This window comes from Panthera uncia, unplaced genomic scaffold, assembly GCF_023721935.1.
Source record: "Panthera uncia isolate 11264 unplaced genomic scaffold, Puncia_PCG_1.0 HiC_scaffold_1520, whole genome shotgun sequence".
In the NCBI taxonomy this organism is placed as follows: domain Eukaryota; kingdom Metazoa; phylum Chordata; class Mammalia; order Carnivora; family Felidae; genus Panthera; species Panthera uncia.
In genome coordinates, this window is record NW_026058163.1 from 30,984 (window position 1) to 58,864 (window position 27,881).

General features: G+C 54.0%; 1 protein-coding gene across 2 annotated transcripts; it reads right to left on the reverse strand.

Annotated features, from left to right (window-relative positions):
* Positions 1-306: 306 nt before the first annotated feature.
* On the reverse strand, positions 307-24,331 carry LOC125917137 (MLX-interacting protein-like). Of its 2 annotated transcripts, none has more exons than XM_049623402.1 (16): positions 18,153-24,331; positions 17,351-17,436; positions 14,951-15,040; positions 14,514-14,555; positions 14,009-14,180; positions 13,195-13,284; positions 12,532-12,623; positions 10,946-11,597; positions 10,359-10,480; positions 10,085-10,238; positions 8,488-8,612; positions 7,951-8,052; positions 7,715-7,842; positions 7,349-7,472; positions 5,752-5,881; positions 307-5,102 (listed from the first exon to the last, which is right to left on the reverse strand). In XM_049623402.1, the coding sequence occupies exons 1-16, from the start codon at positions 18,157-18,159 to the stop codon at positions 4,981-4,983; spliced, it is 2,238 nt and encodes a 745-aa protein (XP_049479359.1). In that variant the 5' UTR covers positions 18,160-24,331; the 3' UTR covers positions 307-4,980. The 2 variants fall into 2 exon arrangements, with proteins under 2 accessions (XP_049479359.1, XP_049479358.1); XM_049623401.1 differs by having other exon boundaries at positions 7,951-8,055.
* Between the last annotated feature and the right edge of the window lie 3,550 nt (positions 24,332-27,881).

The following is a 27,881-nucleotide window of genomic DNA, read 5'->3' on the forward strand; positions in this document are numbered from 1 at the left end:
GCAGCTTGCACAAGCACCACTGAGCTCCGTCCACCTGGGAAAGGCCTGGAACACAAGGCTCTGGAGAGTTCATGGGAAGAATTGGTCATTTTGGGCTTCTGTCACAGGCCCTTCCAGCAGCCTCTCTTCAGGAACCCCTGCCCACCTCGGGCCTCTCTTCTCGCCGCCAAGGCCTCCACCGTAGGCTGCACCCATCCCTCAAGGTTAGAATGAGTGAGCCCGTCTTGGCATCACTTGGCTCCCATCTCCCTGAATCATCTCTTCCACAGCCCAACAGAGTACCATTTAAGACCACATGTCACAGGCTTTTCAAAAAAATACAGCTTTTTATTGTCTCGGATGCAAATATAGTTTTAAAACTGCATTGTAGTGTTGAATACAGCTGGTGGAAACGTGCTTCTCAACAGCGGAGCATGAGGGGTGGTGTTCTGGATGGCACAGGCCTGAGGGAGCCTCTGATTAACAAGGCTCTTCTCCGGTTTTGTTTTTCAGACCACGAGAGGAAACTTCCTCCTAATGGAGCCCTGACACAATCACCAGAGCTCACAACAGAAAAAACGAGCCAGGTACACTAGGAAGAGGACATGGTGGCTCAGCCGTGGTGTTACAAAGTGAGTAGATGAATCCGGTTTCCTTTTGAGGGCTGTCCGAGAAGGTTCGGGTACAGAGAGAGCAGGGCGTTGTAGGGGACGGGCTGTGTTCAAGCTCCCTTGGGAGAGACACAGCCTGGAGTCATGTCTCCTGAGCCAGAGCCCTTCAGACCCTTCAACTGTAGGACGTAAACTCTATGGAAAAATGTGTCAGTGTCTCCTAACCTTCCAGAACCTCAAGCCTTGCGAGTAGCACACCTCTGTTCAGAAACCGAGAAAAGAATTCTTCAAATGAGTGATGCCCAGGGTTGACTATGGCACCAAAAGTCTGACTGGGAGATGGAGGTGAATTTTGCTACATACTTGGGAAGGAATTTCACAAAAATAAAATTCCATTAAGTAAATGCACGCAGGCAGGCTTGTGCAAGCACATGCACACGCACACGCGCGCGCACACACACACACACACACACACACACAGAGTCAAAGCCAACATTCAACATGAAAAGTTCCCTTTTCTTTTCTCAAAGGCTGATTTTCGCAAAAACCCCGACAAGGAAACAGAACCCCCGTGTGATGAGCCAGGAAAGCCAAGTCCTCGGAAGGAAAAGAGAATGGAGCAGCTGTGGATGTGCACGGTAGGTCCTAAGGCCTCTCCTTGATCCCGCAGCCTCTCCGATCAGACGGGTTCAAGGCCAAGGAGACTACTACTGAACGGTACAAACGTGTTGAGCGTCCAAGCTCTTCCACTCTCTAGCCCTACCCTCCTCTCCCTTTGTCCGTGTTCAGACGTGGTGAAGATTCTCTTGAACGTACGAGGCACTGGGACACTGTGGCACAGACTATGGCCCACGGCTGCCATGGTGCCCACATCAGGGCACCCAGCTCCCTCGACGAGACCACGACTGCAGGAACACTTGGCACAGCTAAATCCCGGTGAGCGGCGGGCGGGTGTCACCAGTGGCAAAGTGCGTAATGGGAAGCAGGGTATCTCTAGGGAAAGGTAACTTCCCACCAGACAGAGAAGAGCGCGAGGGCCAGCTTGCACCCGGCATGCGGGGCCGTGAGCAGCCGGGTAAAGACCGTCGAGGATAGCCCGGCCCCATGCAGATGCATGCTTCAGCTACACTGTGACAGCCTGTGAGCCTGGAAACCACAAACCCACTTCTCGTTCTTCTAGTTCTCGGGTCACTCACCACTGCACACCCTCACCTGGGGTGAGACAAAGGGGGCCGGCACCACCGTGGGGTGCCACGCTCCCTCACAGTCTAGGTTTATCTTTCTATTGGCCAGAACAGAAAAACCTTCAGGCCCAACCTCTACCAAGGGGAAGGGGTCAGGTCACAAGGACAGGAAGCCGAGGAAGCGGGTGCCCAAGGACACATGGGCGACCTCTTCTTGCAGAGGCTCCAGGAACAGGGCAGCGTCGGGGGTTCCTTCCTCCTGACAAGAGCCCGTGATGCCTGTTAGCATCTCATCAACGCTAACGTCTGATGCCGGGACCAGTGCTCCAGTGTGAGAAAAACGGCTGGACGGCAGCCAGGGTGCACGGGCTGAAGCATCCTGGGTGGGTGAAGGGTGACTGCTGGTGCAGAACCACCTGAGGCCAGAGACGGAGGGACAGCCCGCCAAGTCTCAGAAAGCCCCACGGCGGCACCTGCCCTGTCCCTCCGTGTCCCATTCATTGTGACAGAGCACGCAGCAGTGTGAAGGGAACTGATGGCACAGAAAGATTTCACAGAAATGCTTTTCAGATTTATGTGCCAGATGGGCTCCCCGCCCCCCCCCGCCCCGCCTTTTCAGATTGTTTTTCTAATTCTCCAAAGCGTCAGCATTTTAATGTTTCTTTTCTGGGAGTAGAGGCAGGAGCAGGGGCGGAAATGAGCGTAAACAAAGCACAGCCCCATGGTCAGCATCCACTGGAGGCTGCTGGAAGAGTGGTCTCGCTGTCCCTGCACGCTGGCTGGGCCCCTCTGGCCATGTTCATTGAGCAAGATTCCAAAACAAGAAATGATTCTGGGACAAGAAACAATCGTGTCTGTGAGAAGAGATACAGCTTTGTGGCCCTACAGCCGTGGTAATTGTGAGCACCAAGAGAAATGGATTTAAGTAATTATCTCGAAACAAAAACATGCATCTAGTTAACAGTCTGCTAGGACACACACACACACACACACACACACACACACACACACCTCAAAGTCTCACGTGACCAACAGCCTTAAATATTCAACAAAACAGAAACATGAACATCAATTCAGCAAAAGGGAGAGGAGGAGAGGTAGGCCAAAGAAGCAGGAGGCCAATTTTATATCCCACGGAGTTAAAGAAAAAAAAAAAAAAAAAAAAAGACTCCCAGCACGGGGTGCTTGGAAGGCTGCTAATTCAGGAGAGGTGTTGGTGGGCCAAGCACTGTGGCCATCCACGCGGTTTACAAAGGCACAGGAACTGTGGAAGGGACTGAGCTCATGACCCTCCACGAGCCCTCATAGCTGGGGACATCATGTGGTTTTCCTTTTGACCGTAATGAGTTCTTACCGTGGTGGTCTTCTCCCTTTTGAAGGGAGACTTCACGTTTGTCCTGGGGTGAAGGGCAAGTTCTCTTACCACCTCCCAGTGGATATTAAGGATTAGCCCAGCTTTGTGTGCTCACCCCTGAGGGAAGTGATCTGGAAGGCCTGTAAACACGTTTTTCCGCTGTAGGCCGAGGGACGCCGCCAGGCTGCTCTTCCGTGAGGCTGAAGGACAGATGAGGGAACAGGTGGCTGGTCGGTGACCCGCGGCAGCGACGGCAGCAGGGAGAGGACGCCCCCTCTGCTCTCCATCAGCCGAGGCCGAGGCAGGGCTGGCTGCCCCCGAGCGCCTTCAGCGGGCCTCCAGGAAGAAGTGGGAGCCTCCAAATGGACCCACATTTCAGGAGGCAGCCCTCGGAGCCCCTGCAAAGCTCGCCCCAGGATTTCCAGCCTGCCCAGCACCGCCCAGGCTCCATCTCTGGCCGGGAGGACAGAGGTTGAATGGGAAGTTCACTAACCCTCCGAACTTCACAGCAGAACGTTAGAAGCACATTCTTTCAACAAGAAGGTACCCTGGGCTGGGCTTCCTGAGTGTTAGAGTGAGCGCCCGCCCTTCCGTCCGCGGTCCTCCGACAGGTACAGCAAGAGGACGGGCCTGGACGGGCCTGGACGCCCCAGCTGCAGTTCCCATGTTTGGAAGCAGGCCATGGCCCCCCGATATCCCTCCACCTTGATCAAATACGAGTGTAGCTCTTCACTGCCTGATCTGGAGGTGCCCAGAGACAGCTCGAAGGCTGGCTGCCTCAGAGTTCTGCCTGTCAACACTCAATTTCTTCCTCCAAACACGAGACAGGACAGACTTTGGGTGTGGTGACATCTTTGGTCCGAGAACTGTTACGGTTTGGGGCTCCTGGCTGAACAATCCGGCCAAGATGACCGGACCGATGACGGCACCGTGGAGTCTGGCCTTTCAGACGCTCCACCCTGGGGGCTGTACGCATCCACGGAACACTGCTGGCTTACCCGAGGCTACGGCTCGGAAGCAAGCGGAGAACGAGGGCCATGCAGCGAGGCGATGCCCGAGGAGGCCCCACCCGAGTCCCTGCCACGGTTTCAAGTCAGCGACGTGTGGCCATCACAACGCCAGGCAGAACGAAGTCACTCCCAGACCACAGTGCCGCCCGAGGGGGTCTCTAAGCCAGGGCGGCAGCTTTGCATTGCTCGTGCTTTCCTTCTTGTCCCGCGTGCATTCACACCCACCACTTGTGCACACGGGTTCTGAGGTTCCCTGGTGGCTCGTGCGGTGGGAGGCGGCCTACCGTGCGCAAGCCTGAGCAGCCGTCCAAACCTACTTACAAGGTCAGAGTCTGAGGGAGGGAGAGAGACGCCTTCCGCCTGCCCCGTGGGCATGTCAGAGTGGCACAGGAGTCACTCGGAGCCGTCCGAGTACCCAGGGGTGACAGGAGCGAGTATCTCTCAGTCTGAGGACAGAACCGGAGAGGAACCGTATGCCTCTGATAGCTCACAGGAGCAGGCCCTGCCCCTTCTGTCCCATCTACTCCCTGCACCGGCACCATGGGCCTGGCAGGCCGCCAGCAGGACAGGACTTTGTCTGGGTTGCCCGAGGGCAGGGGAGGTCACGACTGAGGTCGCTGAGTGAGAGTTCACAGCAAGGGGTTCCCAAAGATGGGCTATTGCTGTTGGCAGGACCCGAACCTGCTTCAGACCTGAGCACAGTGTTCTGAGCGGCCCGGTGGGCCAGCGGAGTTGGAGGGGGGCCCTGAGCTCCGCATCAGGAGAGGCATGGGGTGCAGCATCCTCTCCGCAGGCAGGGAAGAGCCTCGAGGCATCTTGCGCGGCCACGTGCCTGCTAGGCGCTAAGACTCCCCCGATCTCTTGCCAATTCTGGTGACAGCCTCTGCCGCCTGCTCCGGCAGCTGGGACGGGTCTGTCAGAATGGAGGTGGTGGTGCTCAGGTGCCGGAGGGTGTTCAGCACCGCTGGAAGAAAGGGGAAGGTTAGCCCGGGGACACAGGCACACACGGCAGCTCTGAGCCCGACGGACGGCACGCAAGGTGTTACACATACGACCCGTGTGGTAATTCTCACGCCCGCCAAAGCAGAGGCGCTGAGCTCAAACTGAGGGACGAATGCCAGCAAAGCCTCTCTGGCCCTAGGGTGACTCTCCGAATCATGCCTCCTATCCTGCAGACGGGCAGAGAATCCCAAGCCGTTCCTGTATGTCCACCTGTTTTCACGTCACCCCTCTATAACCTCAACGTGTGGGCGTTGCCTTGTTAGTTACAAGAATTAAATCGGAAAAAATCTGAAAGCACCCGAGACGGCCTGGTGAACAGCAGGTGCTCGGTAAACGCAAGCTGGACCTGAGCACGGTGACACCCAGGGATGGTAGGAAGCCAAGCAGAGGCGCCAGGGGCTCTGCCCCCGCCCTGCGGTTGGCACATTCCGGTTCGGGGCCTCCTACACAGCATCATCCCGCGCTCCCGGCCCTGCCGGAGCGGCTGCTCGCGGTGGAGCCTGGCCTGGCTACAGCGCTGTCTGCAGCGAAGGCCCTCCTCTCTCCGAGACTGTCGTGCAGGGGCTGGCAAGCCCCCGTGGCGCCTCGGCCCCCATGCAGCCCCTACTCACTTGGCCTGAGGACGGGCAGGGAGCAGTGCTGGTCCAGCCAGGACAGTGCCGTCCGGTGCAGTTCTTCCAGGCTGCTGGTGGACACCATCCCCTTGAAGGACTCAAACAGCGGCTTGATGATGATACTGAACTGCATTGCACGTGGGTTAAAGAAAACGTAAGCGAGGAGGAGGACCAGCAAACATGTAACCAAGGGTGGGGAGAATGAAGCCCAGCTACAGGCTTGCCCATGATCAATTCCCCCGGGGCGGGCAAGTGACTGTACAGACAGCGGATGAGAGGCAGACATCTAGGTTAAGACGCACCCTTACATTCCTCTAAAATGCTCCCATCTAACTGGAACTGAGCAACAGGTTAATGACCACTGAGCAGGCCAGAGGCAGGGACTGAGAGGTTTGCTTGGTGTGGCACGGGGTCCTGGCGCAACGACGTGAAAACCAACGGTCTTTATGTATACCGGCAAGAATAGGAGAGGCACGCCCCAGACCAAATGGTGGAAGCTGTCTGTCTAGAGATAGATGAGGCCTGTGTCTGGTGATAAACACACATGCTGGCTCTTAGTCACATTCCACGTAGGTCTCCCAAACCATCCTAAGCAATCAGCTTAGTGGAGGCAATGAGCTCCATTTTCTCCTTGACCTGAGCCATGAGTGCCTGCGGTCCAAGCCTCAGCCCAATGAGGAACGTGCCGTTTTCCTAAAGAGGTTCTGGCCCATCCCAGCTGTCACCCAGCTCCATCAGTGATGAGGGCAGAGGGAGGCTGGGCCAGCCAGGCAAAGCAGAGGAAACAGAGCCGGTGTCTGTCATCCCTCCTCTCTTCAAAACCAGCCGTCAGAGTGCAAATGAAGCAGCTAAAATCCTCTGCTCCCAAACAACTGTCTTCTCAGTGTGTCAGTAACAAGGTGGAGGCACATGGCCAACCTCCCACGTGTGCAGACCGTCTGAGGCAGAGATGTGGCTGGAAGGGTACGGACAAGGCAGGAGCTGTCCCCCAGAGGGGCCCTGCTGACATCTGGAAGCTGAGTGCGGGCGCGCCTTGGCCCCAGAGACAGACCCCAGCGCTCAGGTGCATGTGCCTCATGACAGCATCAGAGGCCACGGGGCCCAAACCCAGACAACAGCCTCGAGGGAGCTGGTTTCAAATCCCGACTGTGCCACTCGGTCGTTCGTGAACCCTGGTTTCTCATCCATCACAGGGGCAGTACTCACCCTCCCTAAGTAAGTCACCCCAAGGACTGAGACGGCTGCCAGGAGGTGTCAGATGAGACCCTAGCTCCTTCCTACAGGATTGCCTCTACAAGCGGCTTTAGCTCCTTGCAACCAAGTGTCTTTACTTCCCAGGCACCGAGAGAGCAAACCGGGCCTGTTCTGCCTCCCCAGGAAGCCGTGAGCGGGGACGGTCACCAACGACCGACTCCCTTCACGCCACGGCCCTGGCCAGGCCCCTCTCCCGAGGCGGAAGCCGGCACCGCCTGTTGGATGAGCCCAACGACAACCATTTATGTGGGTTTTTTCTAAAATCGCTGGGCTGTCAGTGTCTGTTGTTTCAGCCTACCCACAGCTGGGGGGTGGGAGAAGCAAGAAAACCCAAAGATACAATCCAGAACTTCCAATTCTGTAGGGTCCGGCTTTTCACATACTCGTCAAACATGTCTCTCATGTGATCGAACTGGCGCCGGGTGACAGGGACTCCTGTGGCGGGGAGCAGCTGCTGGCAGGAGCTGCAACAGGCAGAATCAGAGGCAGCTCAGAGCGGCTGGCGGTAAAGCTGGACCCGGGGCACCGAACAGGCAGGGCCGGCCCGCTGTCGGCCACGGCAGGCCCGAGGGGGGGCCTCGGAAGGAGGAGGATGACAAAAACCCAGAGTGCTGCAACAGAGAGGCGGCTACGGGTGACGGGGCCTCTGTGACACGCACAAAGGAGCGCAAGGCGCCAGCCCCGGGCCCCGCGTTCCCAGTCTCACATGATGGTGGTGTTGAGCTCCTCGATTTCCTCCCGCAGCCGCCGGGCTTCCTCCTGCATCTGGCTCCGCTCCTGCTGCAGCTTGGTGATGTACTCCACGGTCTTTTGCAGCGTGATGGCGTGGCTGGTCTGTGGGAGGGGCGGCGGGGTCAAAGCCGCAGCGGCCACGGCGACCCTGCCTGTCCACCCGGCACCGAGGCCAATGAAGCGGCTCCCCACCCACCCAATGCCACTCACCAGCTTGGAATTATTAGAGATCAAACTGTTAAGGGTGTCAAAGCCCATCTTGATGTTGAAGCGCCTTTTCTGCTCAGCTGAAATATGCTTCATCTGCCGGTTCTGCTGGGGAATCAAAGGGTCACTGTGATGCGGTGCTCTGTAAGGCCACCTCCCCTCCCTGCAGAATGGAGCACCTCGGCAGGGGCCACGACTGCTGCTGGTCGGCACCTCCCAGTCACCCTCAGACCCCTCCTCCACGGACCCAGTTCCCAGCTGCGGCCTCCCGGCATATTACAGGGCTCGATGCTGATTCCGGGGCTCAGGCCTCACTGGTAGGTGGGGGAATGGGAAGAGGGGACCTGATCTCGAGGTTAAAGTAGCAAACGTCCAGGCTCCTGATGCTACACCCCAGCCTGGTGAGCACCAGCCAAGTGTGTGGTCCTCCTTTCCTCTGTGTCCCTAGTAAGGGACGCAGCTGCCCCAGTGGCCCCTTGATATTCTCCTTTCCTCCCCAACCCTCCAAGGAAATCAAGACCCGAGAGAGACCTGTGATACCTTTAAAGCAGCCACATTTTTGGGGTCTGCAGATTTCCCTGAGCAGTTGTTCTGGGGAGACTGGGGGCTGGGGCTCTGCTCTGAAGCACATGGAGAGGCCTGCCCTGAGTTTGGGCAATCTCGACCTGAGAAGAACAGAGACTCCTCTTAGAACATGGCCGGCTACAGCAGCTGGAACGGTCCTCACCCATGAAAGGAACCCCTGCAAATCCCAAACCCTGGAAACCCATCCGGAACCTCCCACGGCGACCACAGAGCAAAAACGGGAGAAATGCTTGCCAACACCTCAAGGAGGGTTCTGTTAGGTGTGGACAAGGCCTGAAGAAGGCTGGCTGGACATGGAGTGGGAACACGGTCTGAGCTTGACCAGCCACAGGTTTTGGGGGACATGGAGAGTTTTGAGGGGAGGTATGACTGCTAACCCAATTTCCTAAAAAGCCACGTGGAGGCAACCTGGGGTTTCCGCAGCATCTGTAAGGCTCTGGTTCTTACCCTGTGTGTCAAGTGCCCAGGTACCTGTTTATTTTTGTTCTCTCAACGCTACACATACGTTCTCTTATACTTTCTTCAATCCTGCCTACTCCCACGCAAGCCATGTCCTGGTCACTGGCATCTCTCAGGAGTCCCTCTGAGCCCCTGGGGCTGCCCCACTCAGCCCACTCTTTTCCGTGGCACCGATCTCCCTGTGGTGCTCTCTCAGGCAGAACTCCCCTCACGGCTCTGGCGCCCAGGGTTCTGTGCCTCAGAGGACAAGAGGCCACTACCTGAGCCCTAACTTACATCACTGTAGGGGCCTGACTCATAGTCTTTGTCTTTGTCTTTATCTTTCCGGACTGGAGGCCCTTGTTCCTCCAATCCTCCTTGGACAAGTCCCTGTACTGTCTGATCTCTGTGAGCAAAGATCTCTCCTCCTCATGTCTTCCTGTTCAGAAAAGACAACCGCTTACACAGAGCTCCAGGAGCAGCCACGCCCTGCTTTTACTTAAGACAAGAAGGCACCTTTGGTCTCCCTCTCTGATGTGGCATCTGAAAGGAAGGAGCCTGGGTTCTGGTTCTACCCCCACCATGAGGGGCAGAGCCTCGGGCAAATCGTTTATCCCTGGCTTCTCAGCTCTTCGCTGGGCAAAATCAGTTCTACCCCGACCATCTGGCCAATGGAAGGCCCACGCTGTGGAAATGGGTTCAGCAGATGGGAGATTCTTGAAAACTAAGGGATGACTACGTTGATGTGTAGACAAGGCTGGGTGGTTTCTGTTTTCTGGAAACTGCGGACAAGGACTCTTCGGTCCCCTTTCTGGATCAGAACAGGCAGCTCAGAGCCAGGCCTTTCTAAAGGAGGTCAGGGACGGTGGTCCCCCGAGTGCATCAGTTGCCAACACTGCACACGCTTGCCGCCTTTCTGCTGCTGTGGATGATCTGGCACAACGCCGGGCACTTCCTAGCCTGGGCCGCTATCGGGCTTGTAAAATGTCACTGCACATCCTGTGAGTCCAGCCCCAAACCTAGGGAAGCCCACAGGCGGTCTCCCTGACCCAGGAGTGGGAGCTCTCAGTTGGCCCACGAAGTCCCAACTGCTCCGGCTGGAGCACACACTCACTGGGACCCGTGGCAGAGGCCTGCTCTCCCTTCACCAGGGACTCTTGCACTGTGCCTGGAGAGAAGAGCCGAGAGACAGGGGCTGGCTGGCTGCTCGTGGGATGGCCGAGGTCTGTCACCAGGATGCCACTGTGGAACTCCGTGACTCCAGGAGCCTGAGTGACACAGGAGAGAGAGGTCACCCCCAACTATAGTCATGCTGGGTGAGGATCACCCAAGAACAGGGCCACACTGCGGTTATAAGGATGCTGAGGGTCTGTCCAGAGCCCTCTCACCCGGGCGATGGAGGCAGGCGTGAGGACCACATTGGACTGGGACACAGTAGAAGCCAACATCCCTTCTCTCTTCAGAGGGCCTGATGTCATAATCACTGCTTGAGGTTGTCCTGAAAAGGCAGCTGCCAGAACAAGAAGGTGAGGGTGGTGTCCCCAAGCCACGGGCGGCCTGCTGGGCCCAGGCCCAGGCCCACTGCACAGTGCTCCCCAGGAGAAGCATAGCCTCTGTTGCTGCTTAGACATTGCTCTCCTCACCACAGGAAAGACAAGACCACAAGGGTACCTGACCTTGGTTTTGTAACTTCTCCTTGAAGGGGACAGATTATAGACCTATAGACCTAGGATGGATTATAGACCACCCGGACCATGCTTTTTCAAACTGGGTTGAGACTAACTTTAAAAGAACAACAGAGGGTATACATAAGAGACTAGATCACACACATGCAGATCAGAACACTCCTTTCACATCACTGTGTGTGTGTGTGTGTGTGTGTGTGTGTGTGTGTGACAAGTTTGCAAGCCTCAGGGACAGGGAAATATTCCTCAGGAAGGGGAGACCAGACTCTGGCTTCCCTCCACTGACTTACCTGAGGCGATGCAAGCATTCTTCAATACCAAGGACACGGGCTCAGGTTTGGGAGCAGGCACTATTTTGGGGGGCTGCTTGGGCCTCCCCCCAGTCAAGGAGACCGGTTTGGGTTGCACAAAAGTTAAACACGGTTGAGACGGCCCAGCGGTTGGAGGCCGGGTGACTGGAGGCAGTGCCAGGCCACAGGGTGACACCGAGGGGGTGGGATGGTGGGTTGTGATGACAAGGCCCTGGCTCTGGCTGAAGGTGGTGGCAGATGCATCGTGGGTGAGGGTGGCGGAGGCCGTGTGCGTGATGACGGAGGGCGACTTGCTGGCTCCAGCAAACTTCGGCTGCAGGAAGGCGGGTGGAGCCAGGGGGCTCAAGGCAGTGGCCGGGGGTGGGGCTAACGGCAGAGCAGGGGAAGCAGGCGCCGGGGCAGGGCTGGGAGACAGCAAGGGCATGGTGAACACCGGGAGGAAAGGCTGGGGGACGCTCAGAGGCTGTGCAGAGGGACCGAAGTCTGTAGGCTGGATAAAGGGGTCTCCAGGTCGGGGAGCTCGATCGCATCCCGGCCTATCCGTAGGGTCTAGGGTGGTGGCCGCAGGAGGCGAAATGAGGCCGTCAGGGAGGTTCACGGTGGGGAGAGCAGGGGCTGGCAGGATGCTCTCCTGAGAAAGGAAGGACAAGTGCTGGATCATACAACTTGCCATCACTTCCCGGTACAACACACCACAAAGTCCAACAACGTGTGGTGGGCGCCTGAGCAGAACCTCCGGACGGAGGGACAAGGCGATGGTTCCCGTCCCCACGGCTGCTAACTGGGGGAAACGGAGCTGTGTCTCCCCGGGCATCCGCAGGGGTCTTGTTTCCATTAGGGACTAAACGATAACACAGAGCTCAGACAAAGCGACTGTCTGCACACAGTTGGCTCTAGGCCTGGGAGTATCTTGTTTCTGAAGTCCAGCAGGGGTCCCCCCAAAGTCCCTGCCATCTTCTGTTACAGAGCAGAGGCAGCCTGGATCACAGCTGCTCACGGGGTTCCCCCAGGGCAGTTTCACGTATCAACTTCTAGAGGTCACCTCTTCCTAAAAGAGAAACGCTATAAGGAATCAATTGTCAGGATCTCAGTCTCTGCAGAAGAACTTCTTCCCAGAGCCAGATGGAAGAAGATGGGGCCAGGTTTCTGGTGTCTAACTGGATGCGGGCACCAGCCTGAGAGCCCCTGAGGGCAGAGAGCCATGCCTCACTCAGCTCTGCAGCCCCAGCACCCGATAACCAACTACTGTTAATTGTTGAGTAAAAAGTAAGAGAAATACACAGAACTTGTTTTTATTAGCGATCCATGTTTTTCTTTGCTAATCCTCTCTAAACTGGTCAGAACAGAGCTCAGGTTATGTGTAGCCTTAGGCAGGGGCGCCTGCTTACTGACAGTCTCTCTCCCCTCTTGGATATCTCTGCGTGCTTCCGAGGAGGGCCAGAATAGCTTCTTTATGCGTTAGTTGTGCGTTCAGCCCTAGATCTGGCAAGCTCTAGTGTGTTGCTTATGACTGTGTGGTTACTTATTAGCCTGGCCCTCGGCCCCCCTGCCCCCACTCCCTCTACCTGAGCAGGTGGGCTGTTGGGATCCGGTGCAGGTGCTGAGACAGGAGCAGGCAGCACGGAACCAAAAATGGAGCGGCTGGAAGAGAAGAGGTCTGAAAGACAACAGCGGGGCCTTTGAGCTCCGTGTGCCCATCACATCCTTGAATTAAGATCCAAGCGAACAGGGCACTGAGCCCCATCTTACCCAGAGGAATGCCATGGCATTCCCCCCTGAGGGTGTTCCCCCCTGAGGTAACTCTGCAGAAAGAGGCCCTCTGATGGGAACCGCTCATGCTGGCAACTAGTGTGGGCTCTGAAATACTCCCAGGCCTGGTGTTTCGTGGGCTCTCACGAGCCCAGCTCTAACTGCAGGACACTGCTGGGAGGCGGCTGTGTTGCCAGCGCCCTCTGCTGCCTAGAGGGAGAACTGCTTACGGTTCTGGGCAAACCTGAGGATCTGAGACCGCAGGAATGAGAACGGCGATTCCCTTGAGAGAGAACCGTGTGGCAGAAAAGCTTCCCAGACCTTGCAACTACTACCAAAAAAAAGGTAGTTCTGGAAAAATTCCAAGTCTTCCCCTCTGCCCATTCTAACAGTCCCCTCCACGGGAAGCACCAGTGTGCTCTGTCCTGGGCAAAAGGAGATCCCGGCAGCCATGCTCTCTGCCTGCCCCGGGTCCTCACCCTGGAAAGGTTCAAATGTATCCATGAAGTCCAGGTTGGGCTGCAGGGGGATGAGCCCCGGCTGGATCATGTCGGCATTCCCCAGATGTGCTGCAAGAATCAGAAAGGAGACAGAGGCATCATTCTGCCTTCTCAGGCAATGTTGCAAGAACACATAACGGGCCTGGAACGGGTCCTCCTGGCCCTGTTCACACTCCAGATTCTTCCAAGGAGAAGTGCAGGGAGATGGCTGGAATTTCTACCTTCTTGTGAGTTCATGGCTATTCTCCCCCTTCAGAAGGCAGGAAAGAAAGTGAGTTTTTGTGAGAAAAGTGAAGTGAGAATCCCAACAAGCGCAAGAACAGCTATGCAGAGATCCCTGGTTCTAACTGCTGGTCTGTGGGCTCTTCCCTGAAGGGTAACTGGATGCCTGAATGCTGCCAGGTAAAAGGTCATGCCCAGGAATACCTGATTTTCTTCACAGTGAGTCAGAGGCCCTGTCACTCGGCCTAGGCACAGATCTTCCGCTCAGGGGACAGTATCGGAAACGGCAAACTGATTCAGACCAAATCCCCACCGTCTTCTCACAGTGGCACCACAGGCATGACAGCTGCCCAGGAAGGCCCATTTGCAGTCCCCACGCTCTCAGTGCATGTGACCCTCAGATGCCAGTGACACCGGCCAATCTTTCTGGCAGCCTGTCCTAAATAAGTGGTGCCCAGCAGCTAAGAGATGGCCTTGAGGCAAATCCTGCCCTGGGGGCCCCGGGGGGGGGGGGCTGGCAGAGAAGGACACCAGCTGCGTGTTGGAAGCCAAGGATCCGGAGGTGGGTTACCTATTTCCCGGGGGTTGGGCCAGGCCACCGGCTGGTGAGAGGAAAGTGTGGAGAAGAGGGTGTCGCTGAATTCTGACATGAGCATGTCTGTGTCCAGCAGTGGGTCCTCCTCCATGGGCACCGGGGTCTTCCATCCGTCCCCACGTTTGTGCCAATAAAGCATGTCATCATCCTACCGCCAACAGAAGGGGAAGGACAAGTCCCAGGGGACCGGTGAACTCAGAACTCCCAATCCCATTGCGCAGGGGGGCGCTACCCTAGTTTACGCAGCGGCAAGGGCTGCTCTGAGAGATGAGGCGGTGGGTGAGCAGGGAGAACTGGCCTGTTCCCTTAGCCTGCATGTCCTCTGTGTGAGAAGGGGCGTGGCCCCCCTGGAGCCGCGGGGACAGCCTGTGTCCCTAGCGCCTTAGGCTGCGGGCTTCACCGTGGGGCCGCCCACATCATCGCCGCTTCCCGTCAGAGGAGGGTTCCTCTGCGGGTCCTCCCGGCCCCGCCGCGCACTCACCCGGGCCAGGCTGGACAGGTCCTCATCCTTGTGCTGCTGCAGCTGCGGAGAAAAGGGGAGAAAAGAGCTTCACTCAGGGGCCGGGGAGGGGACGAGGCCCTCGGCCTCTCCTCCCAGAACCTTCCGGGCCTCCTCTCCCTGGGAGGCCTGTGAGGGGTCTTGCCCTCTGCCATCGCCAGGCCCACGCCGGGCAGAGACGAGATTCCCAACCAGCGTCTGTGGAATAAACAGCCCCGGTTCACAGCGGGAGAAACTGAGAGCACAGGTAACACGACCGAAGCAGGTCCACTGCTCGGGCTGGGCTAGAACACCGGCTGCCGCGGGAGCAGCAATGGAGCCACGACCTCGGGGGCCAGCGTCCGGATACAGGCCTTCGGTCCTTCCCTCCTCTACGGGGGCTTCCCGCACACGCTCTTCTCGGAGCCCAAGCCGGGTACCCTTTTCTTGAAGTAGGTTCTCCACTTGTGATATTCCCGGATCACGATCTCAATGCGGCTCTTCCAGTACTTTCCTTCTGTGGTGATGGCCTGTGAAGGGAGGCAGGTCACGGTCAAAAGAGGGGCATCCAGGCTGACCGGCAGAACTCGACCTGAAGACAGAGATGTGTCTGACACCAGAAGTCAGCCCCGGGCAGCGCGGCTCAGAGGGCCCTGCCGCGCGCCTACAACCTCATTCGCCGACGTGTCCCGCCTCTCCGGTGCTACGACCAGCCTCTACCTAAGGACGTGCTTTTATTTCACGACCTCAGATGACCACAGGCAGCTTCGGCAGCATGGTTCCTAAGGGTCCGGATTGGAGCGTGGGTCAGAGAGAGTGCTTGGGCGGGGGAGAGGGAGAGAGATGGTGGGGGGAGAGGGAGAGAGATGGGGGGGAGGGGGGGGAGGGGGGGAGGGGGAGAGGGAGAGAGGGAGAGGGAGAGGGAGAGGGAGAGGGCCCTCCGTCCTGGTGCCGGAAGAGCCCTAGAGAGAGAGCCAGGGGTAGCAGTGAATGCCTGATCCAGGAGACCCTGCCACATTTTCGAAGGGTGAAAACAAACGGCCAATCACAGAAGTTTTAGGTGGAAAGTGACTCCAAGAGGAGCTACTTCAACCTTCCCATCATGCACGTGAGCCCCTTCCAAGATATCCCTGAAGCGCTCTGGCAACAAAGAAACCATGACTGCCTCAGAGAGCCAGCCTCGCTTTCAGATTGCTTTTTGTTTACAGCTGGAGTATATTAAAGCGAGTCCCAGGTATCGTAAGACCCATTTAATTTCACCCAAAAATACTTCACCATGGGTCTCTCTGACAGTGAAAAATGTTCACAGTGGATAATACAGTATTATCACCAAACCCAACAAAATGATATTCCTTAATATTGTCTAATATCAGACACACCCCACAGCTCAAAAGGGTCTTTCATTGGGTTACTTTCTAATTTTTCCCATTCCATCCAAACAGTGAGACGTGCTTGGATAGCATTGAAACAATGCAGAAGCGTGTAAAGGGTACATGCCTCACTGTAATCCTCCTTCCCAGAAGTACCCACCAATAAAGGATTTCTGTATATCCTTCTAGACTTTTCCTACACACCCGCAATCACATAGATACACTTTATTCTTTTTTATTAAAAAAAATTAAAGTTTATTTTTGAGAGAGTGCACGTGCATGCCCACGAGCATGGGTGGGGCAGAGAGAGTGAGGGAGGCATAGAATCCGAAGCAGGCTCCAGGCTCTGAGCTGTCAGCACAGAGCCCAACGCGGGCTCAAACCCATAAAGTGTGAGATCATGACCTGAGCCAAAGTCAGACACTTAATTGAGTCACCCAGGCACCTCTAGATACACACTTAAAAAAATTAACATAAAGTTACTAAAATACAGTTGTGCAACTTTTTTTTTTTTTCATTTACTATTTCTTCAGCATCTTCCTATCTCAGCATATAAAGATCTTGAAGTCATTTTTTTTAAGGATTTTATTTTTTGAGAGAGAAAGCACGCATGCACGCATAAAAGCTAGGGAGAGGGGTAGAGGGGGGAAGGGGGGAAGGGAGGGAGAGAGAGGGAGAGAGAGGAAGAGAGAGGGAGAGAGAGGGAGAGAGAGGGAGAGAGAGGGAGAGAGAGGGAGAGAGGGAGAGGGGGGAGAGAGAGAGAGAGGGAGAGAGAGGGAGAGAGAGAGAGAAATCTCAAGCAGGCTCTACACTCAGTGTGGAGCCTGATATGGGGCTTGATCCCATGACCCTGAGATCACGACCCGAACTGAAATCAAGAGTCAGACACTTGGGGTGCCTGGGTGGCTCAGTGGGTTAATGTCCGACTTTGGCTCAGGTCATGATCTCACAGTTTGTGGATTCAAGCCCCGCGCTGGGCTCTGTGCTGACAGCTCGGAGCCTGGAGCCTGCTTCAGATTCTGTGTCTCCCTCTCTCTGACCCTTTCCCGCTTGACTCTCTCTCTCAAAAATAAACATTAATTTTTTTTTTTTTATATAAAAAAAGAAGAGACGCTCGACTGACTGAGCCACCCAGGCGCCCCTTGAGATCATTCTTTGTTGAAGATAATCTGTCTTGTAAGGAGACCAAATCCCTCCCTGCTGACGTCCAGAGAAATGCCAACATTGAGGGTAAGTCCCAGGGAGAGAACCCCTTAGTCCTCAGGTCAGCCCAGCCAGAGAAGAGGGGAGTCCCGTGGGCTGTCACATCCTCGTCCTTGCGAGGACACCATGGCGGCCAGGGCAGCAAGGCTAGACCTTTTCCCTGAACCCCCGCTGCGGAATCCACCCCCTATTCCCAGCCCTGGGAGAGCTGCTTCCTCCTGATGAGGGAGGATCCTTTCCAGCTACTAATGGTCCAGGGCCAAGTACCTCTGGCCTGCGATGCTCATCCACTTCAACAGAGCCATCTAGTGGAGTGACGAAGTGGCACACGGGATTCTTGCGCTTCTCCAAATCTGGGCAGAGAAACGAGGAGACGTCATTGCTATGACCAAGACCCCTGAAGGAACCCCTGCCCGCTCTGTCCACATGCCCCTCAAGGTGCGGCCCTCCTTCCCTCGAAAATGAGATTTCAGAGAATAAAGGAAAAGAATCTGTAACTCACAGGTAAGGTAGGCAGTCTGGCTTATCAAGAGAAATGCCAGCCTAACCCAAGCATGCCCCCAGCACGCGGATCTCCTACAGAGGCCACAGGATCTACCTGCACGAAAGCCAGCTAGAAACAGAACGAGGCCTGGGTCTGCATCTTCTTTGAAAATAGGAACTGTTCCCTGACTCTTTGAATGTCACTCTCTGCTATGCCCTCCTTGACTCCCCTGAAAAGAACAAACCCCTCCTTCCTCCTCTGCCTTTACAACACTGGGCCCAAGCGCCTAACCTAACAGTGGGCACGCGATGCTGTGAGCAACTGGCTAACACGTCTGTCTCCTGCAGATTATAGGCAACTACATGAGCCCATGACTGGCTCCCCGTGCCTGATGGCCGAGAAGTATCCAGTTCATGAGGATCCGGCTTGGTTTTCCTATTGCTGCAGACTGCCCAAGAGAGGCTTCCTTTTGAGGCACAATGTCTGGAAAGTGGGCTCTGGGGACCCGAGGTGCACAGGCTTCCAGGTGCTAGAACCTTGGGGCCCCCGCGGTCCCCTCCTGCCGGAAGGCCAAGTAGCACTCACACTGCATGTACCACGCCCGCCAGATGGCATTGTTGAGCCGTATCTTGTCTCTCCACTGCAGCTTCAGGCCCTTGAAATTCTTCCACTTTGGAGACACCAACTTCCCACTGAAAGGCAAGACCAAGAAGGGAAACTTAGTGGTTCCTCTGAAAATGAAACAAAATCACAAAGGGCTACCCCGTCACTCCAGACCTAGAGTAATCTATCACAAGCCACAGGCTAGGCTGGAGAGAATACACACGTCACTCCGGGATTTCTTCAAAGGGATCAGCAGCAGGGAAGGGGGAGGTGTGCGTGGCGGCAATGGTGTCCGCGGCTCGCAGGGGAGGCAGGGCTGGCTGCGGCTGCGAAGTTTGCAGTGGGAGGATGGGTATGTGGTCACTGCCTTAGGCTGCTGGCTTTCACAGGTCTTTTAAATTTTTCATAATTAAAAATTAAGAATCTTTTGATTTTTCAATATAGCAAACCATCACGTTGTGCATCTTCTGAAACTTGTGCAATGTCGTATGTCGATTACAACCCAATAAGGCTGGGGCGAAAAAAGAAAGAAGGAAATCTGCTGGCGACTGAATGAAAGCCGAGCTCCTTTAACCTGGTCCGTCTCCTTTGCCACCAGTCCCCAGGAGGCACTGACAATACAGGCACACAAGTGTCCCACTGGCCTTAGAGCCTGTTGGGCCCTCTCCTGCCTCCAGGCCTGTGCACACACGGTCTTCACTCTTCGTGGAGCTCCTTCTGCCACCTGCTCGTCCTTTAACACGCTGCTGCAATACCATCTGGCCTCCCCCAGGCTGCTGCTGACCCCTTCAGGGCTCCCTGAGCACCATTCAGACTCAAAGGCAGCACTGAGTTACCCTCCACAAAGCAACGTCTACACCCACACCTCCACGCAGCCCGTGAGACGTCATCACCCTGAGCACCCAGCGGAGAACCTGGCATACAGCAGGGGCTCAGGTAATAACTGTCCGCCGCATGAGTTAAAGAGCCCCACACACCAAGCTAACAGCAGGCGAGGCGCGCCACCTGGCACAGCCTTCTCGGAGAGTTGAGTTTCCCAAGTGCTAAGATAGAAGCCACCTCTGGGTGGCTGACACAGGGTTTCCCTTTTTCAGAAGGCATGAGGCGTGCAAGGCGCCATTCGGTCCACATCCAAGGGGGATCAGGTGGTTCTACCTGTGAGCCACAGCCCTGCCTCTTCTGCTGAGCCAACTCAGAAAGACCTCGTGAGGAAGAACAACAGGTATCTCCAGAGACGGCACCCAAACAGTAAGACTTACCGGAACCCGAGAACCCGGCTTATAAAGCAAAGCCCCTGGCTGTGCGCCTGGCAAAGACCTCAAGCCTCCCCCACTCACCCCAGGGAGCCAGGCTTCAGATCACACAGGCCAGAAGGCTACGTACGATCCGCAGAGAGAAAACATCACAGGACGCCCTCGTAAGAATCGGAGGGACGGACAGCAGCAGCCTCAGCTCAAGGGGTTAGAGGTTTCAAACCTGTCACACACCCTCCTTGCTGCCTGTCCCCAGTCCAAAGGCCCCCTAACCCAGCTCCGAGTGGGGTCCACTTGCACTCAGGGCCAGTGGCCAGGGCTGGAGGCTCGGCTGCATCACACGTGCACCGGGCAGCTTTTGCAGTTGGGTAACCTGTCTGACAGCTGGATAATCATAACTCAGGATGACACCATCTCCTCCAGAGTATGTGCATAAGGACTAAGTGACGGTGCGTATGTATGTACACATATACACTTAGACACATATAACTGGTAAGCCTAAAGCAAAATATGTTATTAATAGCCATCTCCAAGTTACTTCTGAAAAGCCCGAGTCTTAACACCCCCTGACTCAAAACGTTCTTTCTTTCGCGTTTGCCACCACTGTCACGTGGCTCTTCCTTCCCCACAGGAGGAAAAAAGTGACACCCATGGGCCCACCCTCAATACCAGTGAACAAAGACCTGGGCAGAGGTCAGCCCTGTCCAAGCGCTTTGAAGGCAGGAACTGGGTCTCATTCCCTCATTCGAGAAGGGCGAGCGCAACGAGCGGAGGAAAGGGGCAGATGGGGAAATGAGGCCCCGCCCCTGGGGAGCATACAAGGTGCTGAGGGTCACAAAGAAGGACAGAGGGCTGGGGTAGCACACAGCCTTATAATCAACCCGGTCAGAGCAGTCAGAAGAGGCTTTCTGAAGGCGGTGACATCTCAGCCAAGGCCCGGAGGCTCAGAAAACTTGGGCTAAACCACAAGGTGGCGAGTGGCCCCTGCCTGTGACAGCCTTGACGTGAGCCAGAACACGCCTGGTGGGGAGCTCCAGGACGAGGCGAAGCGCCGGGGGAGGCGTGCAAGGTGCTTTAAACCGGGCCGGGGAGCAGAGTAGATTAGGTCCCTCCGTTTGGCAAACCAACCCTCCCTCCCCTCCTCTGCAAGATCTTTCAGCAACTTAGTATCTAGCCAGGCAGGTGGTTCCAGGGGGAAAAAAACAATTAGAAAACTCCCTCTTTTTTTTTTTATTTCCTTAAGGGGAAAAAAACCCCTACTTTTTCTATAACTGACAGCTTCCTCTTACCGAAGCCCAGGATTCAAAGGCCACCTGCACAGAGGGCTGCTGAGGACAGAAGCCCAGAAGGGTTACAATGCAAACGAGGAAGGACCCCAGAGAAGAGAACAACCTCTGGTGTCCTGCAGTGTCTGTTAAGAACTAACCACTGGGTGGGGCGCCTGGGTGGCTGCATCCATGCTTAAGCATCCGACTCAATTCTGATCTCGCCTCATGTCCTGATCTCACGGTTCGTGAGTTCCAGCCCCCCGACAGGCTCTGTGCTGACAGAGCTGAGCCCGCTTGGGATTCTCTCTCTCCCTCTCTCTGCCCTTCCCCTGCTCGCTCTTGCTCTCTCTCTCTCTCAAAAATAAATAAACTTAAAAAAAACCCGCAAAACCATTGGCTTAAATACAAACAGACCCTTACCCCTGCTTTGTGAAGAAAAAGTGACTGAGGGGCGCCTGGATGGCTCAGTCGGTCGAGCGTCCGACTTTGGCTCAGGTCATGATCTCACAGCTTGTGAGCTCGAGCCCCACGTCAGGCTCTATGCGTGGGGCTCTGTGCTGACAGCTCAGGGCCCGGAGCCTGCTTCAGATTCTGTGTCTCCCTCTCTCTCTGCCCCTCCCCACTGCGCATGCACGCTCTCTCTCAAAAACAAATAAGCATTAAAAATTTTTTTAAAAAATTAGAGAAAATACCCATGACTCACAGGTGCCTGGGTCTCTCAGTCGGTTGAGCGTCCGATCTCGCGGTTCATGAGTTTGAGCCCATGAGAGTGTCTCCCTCTCTCTCTGCCCCTCCCCCACTGCACGCGCGTGCGTGCGCACTCTCTCTCTCTCTCTCTCTCTCAAAAATAAATAAACATTAAAAAAAAGAAGAAGAAAACAGAAAATGACTGACATGTGCATAAGACCACCTTCTCAAAGAGGCCAGATCATGCTGACAGCTTCAATCACTTACGATGAAGAGGTATGATGATACAGAGGGAGCTCAAACCCTACAGGCTAGAAACCAAATCCGACGGGGGCAGTCTGGGGTTCTCATCTTCTTCCTCCTCGCTTGCTGAAATGGTTCACTTTTCCTTGACGTTTATGTCAAATTTGGCCAAACTTCAGCACAAATATACAGGAGGTCAGAATATACAACTGGTATCACAGCATCCCAGATTTCTGTAATAGCTCAACAGTCAACAGGTGGTGCTCAACCAACACAAAGAAGTGAGTCCAAAACCAAAACTTAAACCACCGCCAGACGTAGAGACAGTGAAAGAGCTGCAAGGATGGTTTTCACGGTGACTGACCACTCTTTGCCCACACAAATTGCAAGACAAGATCTTAAGAAGGAACACGCACGGCTCTATGCATCAAGGTACTACAGAGAAAAAAGGATTCCATAGACACGTTTTTAGGAAAATATGGGCATAATTTCTGTAAATCTCCTCACTGCCTTTGGTGCTCTGAGGTCCCTGTCAATCTTCAAGGGGAGAAGAGGAGACATTCCTTATGTAGACGTCCACAGACCAAACCTGGGGCTCTTTCCGTGGGGGGTACCCAAAGTCTCATTTCCTGGGGGACGTACAAGGAAAGGCTGCTCTAAACACTTGTAAACGGGAACTTGCAGCTCCCTGGAGAGCTCCCTACGACAGTAGCCCCCAAAGCATCTGTAGTCGGGCTTCTGGTCCCCCCAACCCTGCCCCAGCTGAACTCCTCTTCCAGACATGGCTGACAGGGGTACTTCTTGGTCTAACTCAGGATTATGCCACATTCCTCCTTTTAAAGTGTAGCCAGAAACACATTACAAAGATTTCTGAGACTACAGCTTCTATGTTTGCCAAAGCCCTCTTCTGGCCTAACCTCCCCAAACTGCCCTCCTACGTGCCCCATGGGCCTCCCTGTTGGAACAGTGACCCCAGACTCTCCCCAAACTATGAGAAGGCCAAGGTCTACGGCTGACTCATTCCAGCACAGTGCCTGGTACATGGGAGGCGCTTGTAAACACGGAGCCGCTAAACGAGTACGAACCCTTTCTTTCCATAATGAAAAATCTTCACATGGCCCTGCCGCGGGCCACTCTCCTAGAAGACAGGTTCACGACCCGGACCAGGAAATTCAGAGTACGACAAAGGTCTCCCTCAAAACTGCTGTTGGATGGACTAGCAAACTCTGAATTCTTCAGCGGTCTGGCAAGAGACCGCTTTGGAATGGAAGCTTTGCACAAACAGGAGCTGAAATAAAGAACAGGGGTGGACGGGACCAGGAGGGGATTTTTGGATTCTGTCCATCCCAGGTAGGATTAACTTCTAACGCCCGGTTGGCCCATTCTCTCCAAAAGAAAGCAGGCAGAGGGCTCCAGGGCCTGTCACTACAGGCCCCAGAAGAGGAGTGGGGCCCATGCGTTTGTTCACTGAACATACTTGCCTGTTGTGGGGCCAACACTTCTTTGCCATTCCTAGAAATGCTTCTTGGATGCTCACTAGCAAAACGGCGCTAGGCCTGCCTCCCCCTCACTCCCACCCGGCTATGTGACGTGTGTGTGTGTCGGCAGTGAGCGCAGTGAGCGGAGAACGAGGAACTGGAGTGGGTGGTCCAGGCCCCTCCCCTCCTCTTGGGAGCAAGCTGCCATTCATCCTGCTCTGCTCCTCCAGAGCCCAGGGCGGGGCTGGGGCCTGTCCTAGGCCCAGGACCACCTGGAAAGGCAGTCTGGGGCTCACTTGTAAGCCATACGCTCAGTTTGATCAACAATAAAAGTAATATTCTGGCTGCTATCTATTGACTTTTTTATTGCGGTAAAGCACATCTAGCATAAAATTGACCATTTTAACCATTTGCTTACAGCGTACAATTCAGTAGCATTAAGCACATCCACAATGCTGTGCACCCATTACTGCCACCTAGTTTCGGAACGGTTTTCATCGCCCCAAAAGGAAACCCTGTACCCGTGGAGCAGTCACTCCCCATGTCCTCCTCCCCTTGCCCTGGCAACCACTCATCTACTTTCTGAGGCCATTTGTGTGTGGCTTCCTTCCCTAAGCACCCCGGTTTCAAGGGTCATCCGCGTTGTACCACGTGCTAGTGTTTCATTCTTTTCCACGGCCGAATCGCACTCTGCTGGATGGACAGACCCCCTTTGTTTGCTGTTTCACCTTTCGGCTGTCGTGACTAGTGCTGCTTTGGCCAACTGCTTTACTTCCCAAACAGTTCAGCACTCTGGCAGGGGAGAGGGGTCCGATCGTTCAGCTGGCGCTGCGGACACAACGATGGGCAAAAACAATGTGAACTTTGCTGGGGGGGCAAGCGGACAACTGTCCATTGACACTTCCAATGCACACTACTTTGGCCCACAAGTCCACCGTCAGGAATGGATTCTGCAGACTCAAGTGCACACGTGTACAAGGACACACATGGAAAGACATCAAACAGCAGTGCTGATGTGGCAGAAAAAGGCTGGAAACGACCTACACATTCATCAAAGGGACCTGCTTTAGCGACTGCTGGATGCACACAGAGGGACACTATGGGGCACTTAAAAAAAACACAAACCCACATTTTATGCGCTGATTGACAGGCAAGGTCTACAAGCTGTATTAAGTGAGAAGAAAACTAAGGTGCAAGATGGACAGCGTGGCGACCATGTGTTTTTATAACAGAGAGATGCGGGAGAGGGGAGAGGAGACAGACTGTCAATCTCAGAAAGACACACAAGAAACAAGTAACAGTGAAACAGTGATTTCCCTTTAGAGGGCTCAACTGGAGAGTTAACGGGTTCAGTTGGCAACCTCGTTTTCACTGTTTACTAGTTTATACTGCTTAAATACAAGAATATATATATATTTATTATTACTTTTTTTTTTTTTCAAAATAAATAAGGCAAAGAGACCAGGTACGGTGAAAGACTTATAGGGTTTCTAGTTAATCAGGGAAGGCAATTAATCACATGAGCAGATAGAAGATTTGGTGCAAGTCAATTTTGTGAACTAGACTCAAATATGAGGATAATGCTCATTAAGTGGTTTCTTTAATGAGTGAGTAGATGCGCAATGCTCAGACCGGTCTCTCTTCCAGGACTCTGACTCTTTTTCTTCAAAAGAGCGGTCTCTATTGGCTTTCCTAGGATCTGGGCCTGGTTCCACAGGCTGCCAGGAGCCAAAACTAACAGGCTCCCGACAGACAAAGGTTCATTGAGGAGCCAAGGCGTGGGGAGCAGGCACAGCGACAGGCACCGCAGGAGGAGGGCATTGTGTCTAACGGACTCGCCCAACTGCGGGCCTCCGCCCTGGGCCTCCGGCCCAAGCAGAGCCTCCTCCCAAAGGCAGCTCAGTGAGGTTGCCAGGCCCTGCTCTCACGCCTAAACATGGGTCCTCTCTCCTACACCAGCAATTCATCCTCCTCGTGGCTCGCTTGGTGTCTATTTTATTTTTTACATTCAAAGAAAGTCCTGTTGGAGAAGCGGACTCTGAGGGCAACGGAGGGAAAGCTGGAATATGGACTCCTGAGGTCCTTGTCTCAGGTCTTGTCCTACTGACAAGGTGAGCGAGTGTGTGTGTGTGTGTGTGTGTGTGTGTGTGTGTGTATGCTGGCGTATGTGGTGTGTGAGGTGTGTGTGTGGTTGTGAGAGAGAGCACACTGTGTATACGGGTGCATCTGCCCTCATGCATGACATGCTTGTGGTCACATCCTTGTGAGGGCTTGTATTGGTTTTGTGTAAAAAAGCAGGGAGTAATCATTTCCATGACCATCAAAAATTAAAGCCAGTTGAAGGAGGTGAAACCAGGCAAAATCAGAGTAGCTGCAGTGGTGACTTCTTCACCCCGTCTGTAAATGCTGGTGACCTGTGTCCTTGTTGGGAGCACTCCTTCCTGTGTCCTGGCCTTCCACCAGGGGACACACACCGCCGAGCTTATACCATTTCCAAGCCAACAAGGCAAGGAGAGTAGTTTCCACTTCTGGACAAGTCACATGAGCCGTCCAAGCTCCACCTTCTCTAAAATGGTGACGGTGTCCACCTCACAGGGAGGATTACAGGCAGGCACGAAAGGGCAGAGGAAGTAGCAGCCAATGCTGGGGCACGTTGCTGCACAGCAGTCAGTTCCGGGCCATGTCGCTGGGTTTTTAAACCTGTTGTTGCCCGTCAGATTGTAGACATAACTGGACTTTCAGGCAGGAGGAGCAGGGATGCTGGGCAGGGCATCACTTAAAGCCAGATTCATGGGGCACCTGGTGGCTCAGTCAGTTGAGCATCTGACTTCGGCTCAGGTCGTGATTTCACGGTTTGTGGGTTTGAGCCCCACGCTGGACTTTGTGCTGGCAGCTCAGAGCCTAGAGCCTGCTTTGGATTTGGTGTCTCCTTCTCTCTCTGTCCCTCCCCCACTCATGCTCCATCTCTCAAAGATAAATAAATGTTAAAACATTTTTAAAAAATTTAAAGCCAGATTCGTATGTTTATTTGCCAAGAGACTAAACTTAGATCCAGATCCCAGGGTGTTCTGATTCCTCTGGACCAGGTACAGGGCCAGACTTAGAACAAGATAAAGTGGTGTATCACTTCAATTTGCACCATTTGTTAATAAACTTTAATACTTAAAAAAAAAAAAATCTGTGCATTAGTCATGTGTCTCTTATACTGTAGGAGCTGTCTGTGCCCTTCACCTTTTAAAAAACTTTTTATTTTGAAATAATTATAGACTCACAGGAAGTTACAAAAACTAGCACAAAGAGTCCCCTGGATATTTCACCCAGCTTTCCCCAGGGGTGGCATCCTCTGCGGCTGGGACACAATCTCACCACCGGGAAACTGACTTTGGCATATCAGTGTTACCGAGACTACAAATCTTACTCCGTTTTCGCCACCTGTTGAAATGTCCATCGTCTTTCTCTTGCTATTTTATGTTGGTAACACCATAACATTGATTTGTGATGTTTCCGCAAACGTTATACCTTAAGTTTTGGAGTTTTACTTCTTTATATAGCATATCTTCAAATAAGCAGGTTATTCATTTGTGTAGTCCTATCTACCGGTCTTCCTTTAAAACTTCTTTTAGCTTCCCTGCCTGCCCGTCTACCCTATCCAGAGATTGTTTCCTTTAATCTCTTTTTTAGCTTCTTTAGTCTTACTGATTTTAAAATAAATTATACACCCACACTCAAAGAAAATTCAAACAATACAAAACAGTACAAAACAAAAGCAAAGTCACCTGCAATTCCACCACCTAGAAATAACTGTCGTCTAAATTTTGGTGGTAATATTGTGTAGTGAAGAAATAACCTATCCAAAGAGAAGTCTGGCCTTTGCCCTCAAGCTCCTAGGAAGTGACCTCTACGCCCCTGGAATGTCCTGCCTGATAGTAGTGTCTTTGTTTGCCTGGGGGCGTTGGTCAGAGGAGAATCTCACACAGTCTGATTCACTCTAGCGCTCTGGACCAAACAGTATCAGTTCCAATCTCCAGAGGAACTGATAACTAAAGGCATCAGCTAGATCTCCAGGAGGGGCTGGAGACCAGAAAGTGGCCACACAGGCAGAATGTCATCAAGTAAAACTGCGACCGCCAGCGACTCAGGTGAGCTTCCCTGCCTGGCAGTGCTCTCTGCGTGCAATGTCACACACTGTGGTGGGAAGGAGGTCACGCCACCAGAAGAGGACAACCAAGGGCACCACCTTTGAACACTTCTTCGACTCTGCCCTGTGCACCCCTTCCTTCCCTTGGCTAACTCAATTAGAAGCTTTTCCCTGTAATACACCGTAATGAAGAGTGGAACGGTTTTCAGTGAGTTCTGGGAGTCCTTCTATAGAATTATTCAACCTGAAGATGGTTTCCGGGAACTCCTCCAACTTATAATTGGTGTGAGAAGCGAGGGCAGTCTTGTGAACTATTATCCCCAACTTCGTAGTTGACCCTTAAGTCCTTGTAATACACATATTTTCATATATATGAATAAACGTAATATTTAAATGTTGGATAATACTGTTTTATAATTCATTTATCATTTATGTTATAGACATCTTATTGTGTCAATATAGTTTTATATATATTCTTAACGTTTGTTTATTTTTGAGAGAAAGAGAGCGTGCGCACACAAGCCGGGAAGGGGCAGAGAGACAGGGAGACAGAATCTGAAGCAGACTTTAGGCTCTGAGCTGTCAGCACAGAGCCCGACACAGGGCTCGAACTCACAAACTGTGAGATCGTGACCTGAGCCCAA

What these genes read in the sequence shown, in the direction of transcription:
- LOC125917137 (XM_049623401.1), bottom strand. An exon ending in GCCCAACCCCCGGGAAATAG is followed by an intron (nt 13,285 to 14,008) that starts GTAACCCACCTC and finishes TGATTCTTGCAG; the next exon opens with CACATCTGGGGAATGCCGAC. An exon ending in AAAATGTGGCTGCTTTAAAG is followed by an intron (nt 8,056 to 8,487) that starts GTATCACAGGTC and finishes TTGATTCCCCAG; the next exon opens with CAGAACCGGCAGATGAAGCA.